Below are 15,220 nucleotides of genomic sequence, written 5' to 3'. Positions count from 1 at the left end.
ATATATATTTATTATATATATATATATATATATATATATATATATATATATATATATATATATATATATATATACATGACTGTATAACAATGTGCACATGCAGCTTTTTAATGCACCAAACAAACATCTCAAAGGTTGACAAATTTGATTTAGCAGCTGTTCTTCCAAAATCCTGTGATGAATACTTACTAATGGGAATAAAATCAATAGATTAATTTTAATATTTTGGATCTGACGTCTGAATTTTAATCACCAGAAATAAATTGACTTATGGGTCGTTAAACACAAAGGCATAAAGAAGTGAAGGAAGCCAAAGAGTTTCATTTAACTTGCCCACTTAAAATATTGAAAGAAAATAAAAATAAAAATTGGGAACAAACCCAGAAAAACCGATTTTTTTTTTTTGGCAAAGTTTTATCTCCACTCTTAAAATACACTCCCTGAGGGATGCTTTTAAAAATGTAAACATTTATTTCCTTATGTTCTGGTCAAGAATTTTCTCTGAATGCAAGCAAACTGATAAGAAAAACAACAGACCATTTCCAGAAACAACTTCAGATCTGGATGGCTAAAAATAACATTCTCAGGAGTCTCTTTTGTTTGTTTTGTTTTTTTCCCATACACCCATGACAGATAAGACAAAAAGCAACATGTTTAATTATGGGTTTTTTCCAGTTCTGTTCTACACGTATTTACAAATGTCAACATTCATTATCAAGGTGATAGACTTTGAATCTACATCCAACAATTATGTCTAATGGACCAAAACTTTTTCATTAAAAATCTGCAGGTATTTATTTTAATGACCATTCAGTCAAGAGGCCATGTGAAAACAGACTTTCTGGGCTCCTAATGAGTTCCTAGACTGAAGCAGAAGCATCTCTTGAGACTTGAACATTTCCCAGCTGAGAGAACTGCAACAGTAAATGTTGTCTGCATGCTGTAACTGTTTACGTTATACTTATGTCTTCTGGGAAAAAAAAAAAAAATCAGATAGCAACATTGTTTCTCAGATATGTCAGCAGTAGAACCAATGTGTGAAAACAGAAACATTTAAGTGTTGATATGCTTTTACCATGTAAACTAAATTCAAAGCAAAATGAACCCTTGTAGAGTGAATTTTGAGGTAATTTAGTCACAAGATTAACATAATGTAATTTATTAGGTTTTAAATGTCTGGGGAATTTTATGAGAACACCTGCTTAACAGTTTTACATGTTTATGCGACTTGGTTTACCCGTATCAACACATGTTTGAGGGGAGGGGGTTCCCTCCCTAAACATGTGGGGCAAATTAGGTTGTCCTAATTTTGGGACATCCCCCTAATTTTTTTCCCTCTACTCTGCATAAACAGAGAAAACATCCAAGCAACCCTTTAGAATTTGGTGTTGCATACTTTATGGTTATAGAGTTGATTGTAGTTTTATGAATTGTACTACTTAAATATTCAGATAAACATTTTCAGTATTTATGGCCAGATTGTGGAAGTGTAACTGTGTGTTGAATCTCACTTAATGACTGCAGAGGAAAAAAAGAGGGGCATTTAAATTCGTGTGTCAGAATTACCCTCACATCTCTTGGGATGCAGGACATAAAATATCAGCTTTTGCTAATTGTTAACGTCCTTAAGCACTTACCCAGCACAAGAAGTGCGTCAGCGCTGTCAGGAGAGAGTAGAATGGAAAAGAAAGAAGGAAAAACTGAACTGAGCTGTGCATCACTGATCTTTTTTTTACAATGATGCAGTCATTTTCCAATTATACCCAAGTTCCTTAAGACGGCAGCGCCAAAGTCCTGTTTCTCCCAGACGTGATGTCCCAAGGAGAAACTTTTCCACCTGTTACTCATCATATGGCTCACAAAAAGTAAGCAGCAGAACTGAAATGCAGCAGGTTGCTTTAGTTTACCAGCAGCATCTGCACTGTGCATTAACTTTTCATTTCAGGTAGATAAAATGCCCTATAAATATTAATTAAATAATACAAACAGTATGTTGAAAGCTTAAATCCATCATGTCTTATTTTTATCTTTTTGTCAGATACATTTATGTTCATGAACTGATATACAAATTCATGTAAAATAAAATACATATGAATATGACAAAATATTATATTTGCCATGTTTATGTCAATAGTTTATTTTTTCTTTTTAAAGTAATTTTAAATAGGAGGTACAATGCACAGCACAAACAGTTTGTGTCGCTTTTGCTGCCATCTTGCGTTTAAAAATGAGAATTGCAATCAGGAAGGGAAAATACAAGGAAAACACTGATATTTCACTCTGTTTACTGTTTATTTTTGTGCACTGCACATGTTCATTATATACATCCTGTAACAGTAAACAGAACCTAAAAAGAAAATACATGAACAAAAATTTTACACAATTAATTAATACTTGAACAGCAGACAGGCAAACACGTGACATAAAGTAGTCAAATCTGACTCAGACATACCACAGCTTCAAACAACACACATGGACTGATTACAGTACAGAGGTTAGCTGTAAGACTGCACTATCAGTCAGCGGTGGGGTTAGCAAGGGTCGTTTCACATTTAGGTCCTCGGTGTAAATAGATAACAGACAGTTCTCTTCATCAGGTACACTCAAATAAAAGAAAACACAAAACATCAGCTTCAAGTTTAGTTTCAGTCTGAGACCTGCTGTCTTTCAAGGACTCCAAACAAAACCTTTCCTCCTGAATGAAAGTTCTCTATGGGTGAAACTGACTGGAAAGCACAAAGTAAAGTATAATTCTCATCTAACCGCTCAATTACATTAAGACAACATGAGTGTCAAGAATGGTATCTATTTATGAGGACATGAATGCAAATGTAATGCTTAATTTGTCCAGGTATTTTTGAGCAATGTAAAACAGTTGCATGATTTCCAATTATCGGGTAGTTAACCTGGGAATAAAATAAAACTTACAGCTTGTTTTACATAAGCAAAACAATTCCTCCATACTATGCATGTCAAAAACCATACTTTTCCAGACATTTGCAGTTAATGTTGTTTGCATAAATTGGAAAAAAAAAAACAACTTTACTGTGAACCCATTAGAGCAGTGGTACCCAAAGTCGGTCCTCGAGGGCCAGCATCCTGCATGTTTTAGTTCTCTCCCTGCTGGAAATAACAACCTTTTCAGCATGTCAATGTTCTTCTTAGGCCTCTGATGAGCCATCATTTGATCCAGGTGCGCTAAACCAGGGAGAGAACTAAAACACGCAGGATGCTGGCCCTCGAGGACCGACTTTGGCCAGCGCTGCATTAGAGATTTTTTTTCTGCAACAGTCAGACTGTAAATGTAAACTGTAAAACCCGTAGAAGGAAATTCAATCTGGGATCAGAATTGAAGTACATATGTTCTTCCTTCCCTACCTGGAAAATACGAAGAAACCCAAATCCTAATAACACATTTTAACCAGAATGTTAAATGACAAATAGTGCAGGAATTTATTGACATTTCATTGGATTTGTTAAGCGTTCCAATGTGTAAAAACCAAATGCAAAAACAGTGTTGCTGTGCTCCTGGTTGAATTAAGTAATAACTGGACCATGCAGAGGTTGAAACTCAGCACAAAAGGTTTGCTGTGTCTCAAAAGCATGGAGCTGATTCCAGGAATCTCCGGTTTTAGTCCTTGAAAGCTGCTGTCCTGCAGGTTTTAGATAGATCCCTGACCCAACACATTTGAAACAAATGATTGAATTACCTCTTCAGAGTGGTAATCAAGTTTGGCAAAGGCCTGGTAATGAGTCATTCATTTGATTCATGTGTGTGGAGAATTGATACATCCAAAACCTGGAGGACGGTAGCTCTTGAGGACTACGGTCGGAGACTCCTGGCGTAGTCATTAGAGAGCTGAGCGGGGCTGTAGGAGATCCACTGATGGTACTCTGACCTCTATCAGACGACCATTAGGTATCAGTTGAAGAATCTACACTGGTGCATTGGGTCCTGGGTTTCTCCTGGTGTGCGAAATTGCCAGGCCTCATGTGGCAAGAGTATCCAGACAGTTCCTGGAGCCCAAACACACCTCACCTAAATCCAACTCAACATCTCTGTGGTGCCGTGTCCATCCAACTCCATCAGGTCACACCTCAGCTTGGCCAAAAGTTCGGGTTTACCCTGGTCGAAATCTGCCTTATAGTGTTTTAAGTTTTCATGGACATTATTATAATTATTAAACAATTTCCATATGAGGAAACAGTGTCATAAGTAAAAACAGCTCCAAAACAAACTGAAGAACAATTGTAGCTGATATTAATGGAACAAATCTCACAAAAGTTAGGTTGGAATGAAACAATTTCAAACACTTCCCTAAGTCAAGCCTCCTGCACTTTACCGTTGATATGAAACTGTGCAAAATGGAAACAAATGTCTCATCAAAGTAAACAACACATATGAAGTGAAAACAATAAAATTCTTAAAGTTCAGTTCCTCGTTATTTTGAAGATATGAGTTATTAAGGGTAAAATCCAATTTCAAGAGGTGATGGAGTAATATCAAAATAATGAACGAAACAAACAAAATCAGTAAAAATGTGTAAAATGTTTTACGTCTTTGCTTTAATTTTTTGACTGATGGTGCAATAAATCAAGATTTATCCAATAAAATCTATTTAGGTTTGCTTCTTTCTCCTGATTAACGTCTGGTTCCTCACATGGCTTTTTCTAGGTAAATGCAGTCATTGTGTGGGATTATCAGTTTAGTGAAACAAATATGTGTTGTGTTGATATGAGCAAATTGTTTTTTTTTAATTTTGCCTGTCTGGCTGAAGACAAACTGAACTCAAACAGCATGGCTGATATGATTAAGTTATAAAATTAAGATTAATTGTTGCACAACTCATTTAGCAAACATACAGATGTATTTATGTCATTCAGGCGTATTGCTTTGTAATTTGATCAAGCATCAGCTCCTTTTTTAAGTACATTAAAACTGTTTGTGCTTTCACAGGTTTTCATTTGCAAATTGATATTACTTTATGAGGCTACGCATGAGGTACTTTACAGTCCTACAATATACAAATCCCAGCTTACAGAAAGAATCAGTAGTCAGAAAAAAGTGTTATTTCTTTTCACATTTTTTTTATCTAAGAACCAATTATTTTAAACATACACACCCATTATCATGTAATTAGCAGAAATGAAAGCCCGTCAGGAATCAGTCAAAAAGCTCAGAGAAGTTTTTTCACTAAGTAGACAGCTACTGTCTTAAAGTTGCTTCTTATTAGATTAAAACCAATTACTGCAAATTTAATAAAAACAAAAAAAAACGAACTCATGATGTGTTTTAGTTCTGCCACAAAAATGATTCAGTGATTTTATAATCAGCTCAGAGCAAAGTGTTAACAAGGACGGGGCAGCAGACGGCTCTGATTGAATTAGAAAAACACAATAGTTGCTTTAAAAGTGAGTGTCTCTCTAAATCTTACTTTGTCAGTCATTATCATCTCCACGGAAGCACAGGCCATCATCATTGGTTTGCATGTGAATAGCCTCACATATTAAGAATGCACACAAACAAGCAATGTGTCAAATCATCAACAAATTCAAGGAGAAGAAATTGCCATGAGTGCAGAGCTTACTCAGGGATGGCAGCAGGGATGTGTGGGTGTTTTCCCATGTGAGGCGAACACAAACATCAAGGAAAGACCAACGTTTTACATGAAGTACCAGGAATGGGCTGGAGGAATTAAGTAAAGTTATTTTATCGACTGAAGCCTCATTTAAAACTGTTTGAGACATCTGGAAAAGCAACTTTTCCAAAAAGACATGTTGGTAGCTGCTTTAAGTAAAGCATTCATGGATGGGGTTCTCTCTAGTACACTCACAGTTTTGCCTGGGAACACCATCATGAAATAAAGAATGGCATCAACACATCCTCCAGGAATGTCTTTACACCGCATTAACTTGACAAGGCAAAAGTGATAAAAAAAAAAATAATAATAAAATAAAATCTCAGAAAACTCATCAAATCTTAATTCTGCTGAACACATATTGATGGTATTTCAACGAACAAAAAATGTTTGGTGGAATAAAAACCTACCTTCAGATAATTTTACAGTAACTTGATGTTGCTGCCTTTTAATTTACCCTTCCTATGGATTGGATTTCACAACAGACCCTGAATGCATTTTCACACAGATCAAAGAGCAAACTCTACATTCCAGCTAACATAAATGCATATAAATGCTTGTTGTGCCTTACAGTAAGAGCATCTGCTATCTCTGTAGCTCTGACAAGGAGCAGTCGATGAAATATCTGCTGAATGTGCTCCCTGATTTGTTTTTCTCTTATCCTGCGGTATCCTGTTTTCAAACAGCTCCGTGTGCCAGACGTCTCTGTTGGTTTGATTGAGTTGATCTGAGGGGTCAGGGAAGGGGTCATTGAGCTTTGTTGCTGTTGCACCACATACTGTACGTACAGAGAGCATACGTCTGTGTTCAGCGACGCTTCTTTTGTCTGTCTGGTCGTCTGTTGCCGTCACCGATGTTAGGAGTTTTGGGCAAAAGGAGCAATCCGAGTGAAAGCGCAGGTATAAAGGCAGATGATGTTACATGGTGAGTCATTTCAAAGGTGGTGACACTTTTAGGGGTTAGAACACAGAACTGGAAGGAGCATCCTGACGTTGCTCACTTCTTTTCACTTGCTTTTAGGAGTAGAGAGGCTTTTGTCCTTGGCTCTCAAATTCTGACCAGGCATCGTTCAGTTCCATGAAAATCATCTTGGCATATTGTTCATAAGGTTGTCCTGTTGCCTGTGAAGCAGGAGCAAAGGAAAATAGCTGTCACATCTTAAAGTCTGTATTACTACTACTTTTCTCTTTTTTTGGCACACAAACATGGTGCTTTAATATTAAATATGAAAGCTTGGACACAAGATAAATCTAAAAGGTGAGCAAGACGGGGAAGCATCACCTCATCTTCTCATCTTACTTAATTTACTACACATATAATATCTACATTTACTCCAATTTAAAGTGTTATTATTAATCTTATTCATTCCCGGCACATATTGCTTCATATATTTTTCCCATTTATTCCAGTGCTTGGAAAATAAGTTTATCTTTAAATTTCTTTCAATTCACACAAACTCTGGCATTTTAAGCCTCTACGCATAAATAGAACAAATATATATCCTACAACTAATCGTGCACTAAGAATTATATTTTGTTGTTCTTTTTATGACAAAAGAATGGAAAACAGTTGTAAAAATTGGTGGGTAGATGATAGAAAGGGTTTGTGAACGACTGTTGTATAACAGACATTTTCATACCATCTGGCCTGAAGCAGTCACTAACCCTTTAGAACAATCCTGATATCCCGATTTCTTCCAGTGATCAATCAGGGGCCTTGTGACTGCTTCACTACCCCCTCTGATTGGGAAAACTTAATCTTTTGTTTCTGCTTTTGTCCAGTAAAAAAAGAGGACAGATAAGATAAAGGCAGGTATTGCATTTTCTCCTCGATGCAAGCATGCTGGAGCAGTTGCTTCAGAAACAAAAGTAGAAATCCTGACTGACTCTGCAGGTAAAGACAAATTTCTGTACATTTACTTTGTTTATTCCTAAAATGTAACTCAGTTTATTCCAAGAGTCCAACTGTGAATTGTTCTTTTTTTATCTTACAGGTATCATCTGTCTTTTATTGGTGGCACTAATGTTCGACTTTCTCCAGGTTCTTGCTTTTATATGAACAGAGGAGGACTTTTGCTTCCACAACAAAAATGTATTTTTACTTTGAGCTCCTGATACTGATGCTGGTGGTAACCCCCACCAGAGCTCTGCAGCACATAAAATTCCCAGACTTAAAAAGAGACGACAGAAACATTTTCCTGACCATGGCGTGGCAAGTGGCCAACCACCTGCGTCCGAACTCCAGCTGCTACGTCTGCGGCCTGATGCCCTACACTGCTGGCGAGGGTTTACCTCTCATGGTCCTGCCCGCCTCGGACTGTGACACGTGCCACTTGATGCACATTCACCAGCCCAGCTCCTATTCTCACCCCAACTGCCCGAGTTTGAAAATGAGACCGCTTGACTGTGCAAAAGGACGTGGGAACTGCAACAGATGTCTCCAAACCCCCAAACCGGTTCCCATCTTTGTCCTCCCTCAGAGGTTCACTTGGTGTTTGGAGAACAACGGCCACGTTCCAGTGGGACAATCGGACTGCCTTCGCACGTTTAAGTGGGGCTCAGGACGGAGGGAAACTGACTGGAAAGCTTTTAATGCCGCTCCCCATCAGTGTCTGGATGCAGCAGGAGCGACTCACATGAATGCTTTGGCCTCCCGCACAGCCACCTGCTCCATCTCCTCTCCTGTTGGCATGTACTGGGTGTGTGGGACCCTCGCTTACCCCTATCTTCCGGTGGACTACAATGGACGCTGCGGACTGGGATACGTGGTCCCAGCAATGAGGGTGACGCGCTCCCTGCCGCAGAAAACTTTTCTCAAGCGAGCACGACGTGGAATTTCCGATTTTCTCGGAACACACAATCAGTCGCCTTTTAAAAATGCTCTTGGCACACTTCTTCCTTTTTACGGAGTCATGTCTGCTTTAGATCAGATTGCTGCTCTGTCCAAGGCTATAGAAGTGATAGCTAACGAAACTGGGAAGGCCCTCACACTCATGTCGAATGAGCTCGCCTCCGTTAGACTTCTAGCTTTGCAAAACCGAGCCGCCCTGGACTTTCTGTTAGCCGCTCAGGGAGGAACTTGTGCTGTCATCGGATCTGAATGCTGCACTTTTGTTCCTGATTACAACATCACAATACATGAAATAGTCAACCACCTTCAAGAAACAGCGAAATCCGTCCATCAGGAAGGAAGCTCCATGTTTGACTTTTTAAAACAAGTATTTGAATCCCTCAGTCATAATGTCATTCAGGTACTTCTTGTTGTGGTTGTTTGTATTGTCGTGTTGTCACTCTTTGTGTCATGTATGAAAAAATTATTGTGCAGGTAAAGGAAAAGGATAATAAAATTCTCACTGTCTTGTGAAAAGAAGTAACTGGTAATTTGTCTTGGCACCAAATATTTAGTATCATGAAAAAACCCATTTTGTTGAAGATATCAATGTAACCCCTTCCTCTTGCACATACAGGGTGAGATGGGGCCTCTGCTTCTGAGGTTTAGAGACATATAATCCTAAAAAATTTAATTATTTAAGGCAGTGGTTCCCAAACTTTTTCTCCTGCGCCCCCCCAGTGGTTTCTAAACATTTTCTGGGCCCCCCGTCCCTCTCCCTGTCCCTGCCCCCTTGGGGGTGGGCGAGGGGGGGTTTCGACTTTTTTGGGAGCAAAATTAATGTATGTAGCTGAACATATACAACAACATCGGTAGCCTACAGGCTACTTGTTAAGCTTAAGGTGCTGTATGGATATTTGCTAGCTAGTCATCCTTTAGCTAACATTACCTGCATCCAACAGCTTTACTCAACTCAGTCGGTCAGTTTGGGGGAAAAACTGTGAAAAGTTCTTTGCGTTTTGCTGGTTTGCTGTCATGATTCTAACACACCTGCGTAGCTCTGCACAGCAGCAGCAGGTCTCCTTCACTGCCGCACAGGTGTTGCGTTTAAAGGCGGCTCGGAAAAACAGGTTACAGCATGTTAACAACGGATTAAACGGTTTTAACTGCTGATAAAAGTGACAGAGGACACAGATATGGGAAGTGTGGAAGCCCCTACTGCATCAAATTTACAGAGGAATAACAGAGAGTTGGCTGTTCTAAGGTAAAAACCCAGCGCATACAGCGTTCATGTTTTTTTTGTGTTTGTTTGTTTTTGGGTTTTTTTCATTCAAACGGCTTCCCGCGCCCCCCCTGCAATGGCACGGCGCCCCCCCTAGGGGGCGCGCCCCACAGTTTGGGAACCTCTGATTTAAGGTGTTTAATAAGTATCACAATTAAACATGTGAATTTTCAATATTTACACTTTTTATTTGTATTAAGATTGAAGTATATAGCAGTTTAGTTGCAACAGTTATATTGCTTTACTTTTTATATTTAGTTGACTTGTCACAGTCAGGTTTTCTGATGGGTTCCTGTGTGTATTTTAATGATGTAAAATATGAAAAATGTCGTCCACAATAAAATATTCAGCAAGGTACAAGGCAGAAAGCGGAAAAACACCAAATTACATATTTATAAAAATCCACTGGCAGTACACCTTCAAATTAAAGTTGCTTTTTCTGCTGGACACGGAAATAACTGATTTTACTTTTTCTAAATTAACATATATCACCATGAAATTATGATTCTATGTCCACTTTTGTTTGTAAAGTCGGCTGTTAGTATAAAAAACTAATAGATTTTATGTTTTAATTTGCAAAAATAACCACTTTGCAGTAAATCTACAATTAGAAGACTTTTGGTAAAATATGCAAACACTTCATTTTGCGATGTCTTATTAAATCAAGCCGAAAAAGGACCAAAAGTCAACTTGATTTTATATGAAGAAAGTAAAAGTAGTTGATTTTTCTTCATAGATCCAAAATAAGACATTATTGTAAAACAGCTTAACAGGAAAACAATTTGGCCTAAGCTAAATTTTAAAAGGTTTTCATGTACACACAGGGTCTTTCCTGTTAATCATGTTCCTCACCTTATCAGGGTGAACAACCAGCACTGCTTTGCGGTAAACCTTCTTGACCTGTTCCGGGGTAACCAGGTCAGCCATGCCCACTGGCTTCCAGCGTGTCTCCCCCTCCCAAAGCACCGTGTGCATGGTGGACAGCAGGGCGCGGATGTTACGCTCCTTCCCCTCGATCCAGTCCAAAATCTGTGTCACAAGTTGAAGGGAGCGCAGAGACGGAGGCGCCATTGGCCAGTAAGGACCAGAGTTGAAACAATTATTAACAAAACCTCTTTCAGCAGTTCTGGCTCTGGTGGATCTCAAAAGGAGTAATTAGATGAACCAAAGTTTGGCAGCAGAAAACCAACACTGACTGCTTCATTAACTCTGGAAAAAATTCTGAGGCTGTGACAGCCAATTGCTTTGTAAACTTACCAACTCACTTCTAAGTTAATGGGTTTAAAAATATCAGACCTTAAAGGAAATAAGATGGAGTAAGAATATTTTTATGTTTGTTGGTGTTCGCACCTTAATTTTCTCTGGGTCCATCTCTTTGGCCATTTCCTCCTTCCTCATCTCTGCTATTGTCCTGGGGCCTTTTTTCTCTTTGGTCCCTGCAAATCCCTGACCGGACAGCAGGTCATCAAAGTTAGCATCCGAAGCTCTGGGCTTACAACCTGAAACACAAAAGCATGGAATAAAGCTTTTTAACACCTGCAATTACAATAACACAACCTGTTGTCATATAGTAACCAAAAGTAAAAAATATGAATCTTATTTAATTAAAACTCTGAAATCTAGATGTTAAAAACATCACAAAGACTAACATATCTCAGTTTATTACAATTAATGACTGTCAAAATACACTAAAAAATAACACTCATGTCAGGTGGAGTGAACCTGTGGGACTGGTAGTGGATAATTATACATTTTCATTGCAAACCTCATTTACTTTGTGAGTACCACAGGGCTCAGTGTTTGTAATTATAACACAGAGCAGTCAAATATATTTCAAATGCCAGCTGGTGAAAAGTTCTTTGTCAGCTTGGTTTTGTTTTGCATTTCAAGCGAAACCCTTTATAACTTATATTTTGAAAATTTTCTAGAAATAAATCTTTAATTACAACCTCTCACTCTAACAGCACTGTGTACAGCTCAAGAGTCAACATGATTTATTTACCCGTTCCCGCCTGTGGTTTGCCCCCCGCGCTCGGAGAGCCTCTTCCCATCGCCGAGAAGCTAACATTGTAGTTGGGTCGATTCTGAGGCGATGTGTGAGGAATGGAGGTGTGGCTGGGGCTGGGCTTTGGTTGGGCAGTCGGACCCTGTCCTTGGGCTTGCCAGCCTCCGCCACCTCCGGCGCTGGGCTGCCAGGAGGAGAAGTTGGCTCCCGTGTGGGGCTGCCAGCCTCCTGTGTGCTGAGGGGACGGCTGCGGCCGCGACGGGGAACCCATTGGTGGGAAGGACGGAGTTGTTCCTGTTGGAGTGGTGGGCTTGCTGGAGAATCCAGAAGCACCTGAGGGTAAAGACAGAAATGGTGGTAAACTGGCCAGTATAAAATGTGACAAAAAATTTAGAGCAAATCTTTGGAGTCAGACCTCCAAGGCTTCCAGACAGGTTTCCGATGTCGGCGAATGGATCCAAGGTGTTTGGCTTAGTTTGGTGGGTGGGCGTGCTGTGGACTGAACCTGTCGGACTGGTAGTGGCTGATCGACTGCCAATACCAAAACCCCCCCCTCCACAAAAAAATTGAAAAAAAAAAAAAAAAAAGAATTCATGAAACTGTGCAACCTTAATTCCCTCCCATTTCTTAGGTTGCACTCAACAATGCAGAACATGCCAATCAAATCCAGCAGATGGAAATATTTTGCAAATGTTTTTTTCTCAGATTGCATATCTCTTCTTCTCAGACTCACGCACAGGAAATGTGGAAGCAATTAATGAGGTAAAATAAATATTTGAATTAACAGAAATCCACTGTCCAGTACTTGAGGAGCGATCAACATCTGACTTCAAAAAGTATGTTGTGATGCTATTTCTAAATCAATGAGTGATTTATTATTTAAAATAGAAGAGCAAAGATCCCAAGACTGCTTTACAGTACACTAAACAGACAGCTTAGTGTACAGTTTGGAGAAATATTAAAATCCTCAAGAAAAAAGGACTGACATTCCAGATTTTTCAGCAGACAATCTACGCCACAATTAAGCTTTCAACAGGTGACAGCAAACAGTGCTGCTCTTTGAGATTGAAAAGCCATTTGCTACATCTTTAATTCACATATTTAGAGGCACACTTTCCACTAATTCAGCATGATGTCTCCTGTAAATGTAGACAAATGTCTCAGTGCACATATATGATAGTTGCTTAGCCAATGGATTTTAGTAGTAGCAAAAAAACTGGTTTGTCCGTCAGTGTTTTGAGTGGTTGTGTGTGTACCTGTGTTTGTGGTGGCAGGTCTGTTCCAGTCCCAACCTCCCATGGCATTTTGCTGCTGAATGTTGACGGTAGGTGTGGCGGGTGGGACAGGGGAGCTTCTGCCTGTACGGTCACATAAAGGTTGGCCGTAGAAAGAGCACACAGTGAACCCAGAATACAAAATGATTCAAATGACATGTGTTGCTATAAGGCTTTTGCAGACATTTTTTAATTTGTTTTGTAATCTAATTTAATAATTAGCAATATCACAAAATGTAAATACATTCAGGTTGAATTGCTATGCAGAATGGAAAGTGCTGGAAATAAAATAGTTAAATATATGAACTGTACGTAAGCATGCAAACTATTTAATGCAGAACATAAACTGCATAACTAATGAAACCACATTTCTTGCATAATGCAACAAAAAAATCTAGAAAAGCGTTGCAGCAGAACAATGCATAACATTGCAATCAGCACAGCAATACTATAACACATGCCTAACATGACTTGTATGTGAAAAGGCAGCAAAGCAGCAGAAGCATGCCTTACCCAGGCTTGTAGGCTGCAGGGTGGGTGATGGAGAACGAGCAGCATGCACAAAGGGGTCTGGCTGCCCCACATTACCTGGTCCGAGGAATGAGCCCATCATCTCCTGAGGCTTAGGGATAGGAGCTGTTCCAAAAGGATGAAATGCTGCAGGACACAACCCGAATCATTAACCCAATTCTGTGACAAATGATTATTTTAAAGTTATAATCTGTTCCTTTGGGACTTAAGTAACTTTTTAAAAAGTAATAATAAGTAATTTAAAAAAAAAACAACAAAACATTATAAGAACTAAACTTTTTTCATGTTTTCATGTTATCAAGGAGAGTTAGAATGACTGGACGGACTAAACTAGATAAACCAAATAAATTTAGAATCATCTAAAAAATTCTATTAGAATTTAAACCGGATCAGTGGATTCAGCTTGAAATACTCTTTCAAGAATGGGCCAACAAAAAGATGAGTATTTCATTTCATGTTTTATTAAGTCCAAAAATAAAATGATCAAAATGTTAAACCAGAGAAAATGTTAAATGTTTAAAGGATGCAACTTAAAAATGTTTGCTTACAACATTTTTCATTCATACTTATTCAGACTTTGAAAATTGTTAAATAAAGTTTCAGTTTCCTACTTTGTTCAAGTAAGAACAAATGTATTAAGTTATTAATGGCAAATTACCAACAGAATCAAAACATTCACCTAACATCCAAATCTGTTTTCTAAACATTTTCTAAATTAAAAATTATAACTGTGGTTTTTATGTGTTTTTCCACCCCCCCCCCTAAAATTTGTTTTTAAGTTGAATGTATTTTCAAGCGTTTCACCTGGTGGAGCAGGGGACGGGCTCGGTGAGGCAGAATTGGGGGCCACTTTGTGCGGAGTGGACTGGGTGGATGAAGGCGCACTGGCCGGCTGCGGCGGAGCCCCAAACAAATCTCCCAGGAGGTCAGTGGCTGCAGCCGCTGCAGGCTGAGAAGAGGGGCACGGGCGGTTGATGTCTTCCCCACTCAGGCCAAGAAGGTCCACTTCTTCAGTGGGTGCCGGTGCGGCAGGAACTGGAGCTGCAGGTTCTGGTTTCTGAGAGGCAGCGCTGATGCTGCTTCGCTGGCTCGACAGCGACAACATTTCATCATCGGAGGGCTCGCTCTCCTCACAATGGGCCCGACCTTCTCCGTGTTGCCGACTTGGTTCTTCGGTGGGATATGATAGAAACAAAACGCTTTAGGTAGGAAGCCCTAAGAAAAATCTGTTCAAGTTAGACAATGCAACGTGTGGACAAGATAGAAGCAGATACACGGGGAATAACTCCACACAAAGCAGACGGAGGCAAAAAGCAGGCTAAGAGGAACTGAGGCAGAAATAAACTGGAGAACAATGGGAGCTTACAAAGGTTATAGTTGCTACAAGCAGCAGCTAATCTACTGTGCACTTAAACAGTTGTACAAAAAGGTCTGATTGAACAGTAGGAAAAAGTGTTGCTTTATAGAGGAGAGATTCTGATTTAGTACTCTTAAGGTTTCTTCTGTAGAATTAAGCTGCTGGATAACAGGAAGGCAGATTTCAGTCTTAGAGATAAGACCAGGAGCTCTATCCTCTGCTTAGAGCAGAGCCATTGCTCGGTCCCATTGAAACCCTCTGTGATGCCCAGAACACGTCGTCATCATGGACCTGTTACCACAT

At 39.4% G+C, this 15,220-nt stretch overlaps 1 protein-coding gene across 4 annotated transcripts in view; it reads right to left on the bottom strand.

The window, feature by feature from the left end:
* Positions 1-5,224: 5,224 nt before the first annotated feature.
* The window catches only part of dnajc6 (DnaJ (Hsp40) homolog, subfamily C, member 6), a 33,749-nt gene continuing 23,753 nt past the window's right edge, over positions 5,225-15,220 (bottom strand). For 3 of the 4 annotated variants that reach the window (XM_015038346.1, XM_015038343.1, XM_015038344.1), the window contains 8 exons: positions 14,365-14,730; positions 13,543-13,686; positions 13,012-13,113; positions 12,171-12,308; positions 11,753-12,088; positions 11,101-11,249; positions 10,603-10,779; positions 5,225-6,760 (listed from right to left, as the gene is read on the bottom strand). In XM_015038346.1, the coding sequence (XP_014893832.1) occupies positions 6,656-6,760; positions 10,603-10,779; positions 11,101-11,249; positions 11,753-12,088; positions 12,171-12,308; positions 13,012-13,113; positions 13,543-13,686; positions 14,365-14,730 (1,517 nt within the window). In that variant the 3' untranslated portion in view covers positions 5,225-6,655. The remainder of the gene's footprint in view (positions 6,761-10,602; positions 10,780-11,100; positions 11,250-11,752; positions 12,089-12,170; positions 12,309-13,011; positions 13,114-13,542; positions 13,687-14,364; positions 14,731-15,220) is intronic. The other variant, XM_015038345.1, reaches the window with a different exon arrangement.

The sequence above is a fragment of the Poecilia latipinna genome, unplaced genomic scaffold (assembly GCF_001443285.1).
Source record: "Poecilia latipinna isolate Pla-1442-1.1 unplaced genomic scaffold, P_latipinna-1.0 Scaffold438, whole genome shotgun sequence".
Lineage (NCBI taxonomy): Eukaryota > Metazoa > Chordata > Actinopteri > Cyprinodontiformes > Poeciliidae > Poecilia > Poecilia latipinna.
The sequence above is the reverse complement of the archived record's forward strand: the minus strand, read 5'-3'. Positions and strand labels throughout refer to the sequence as shown.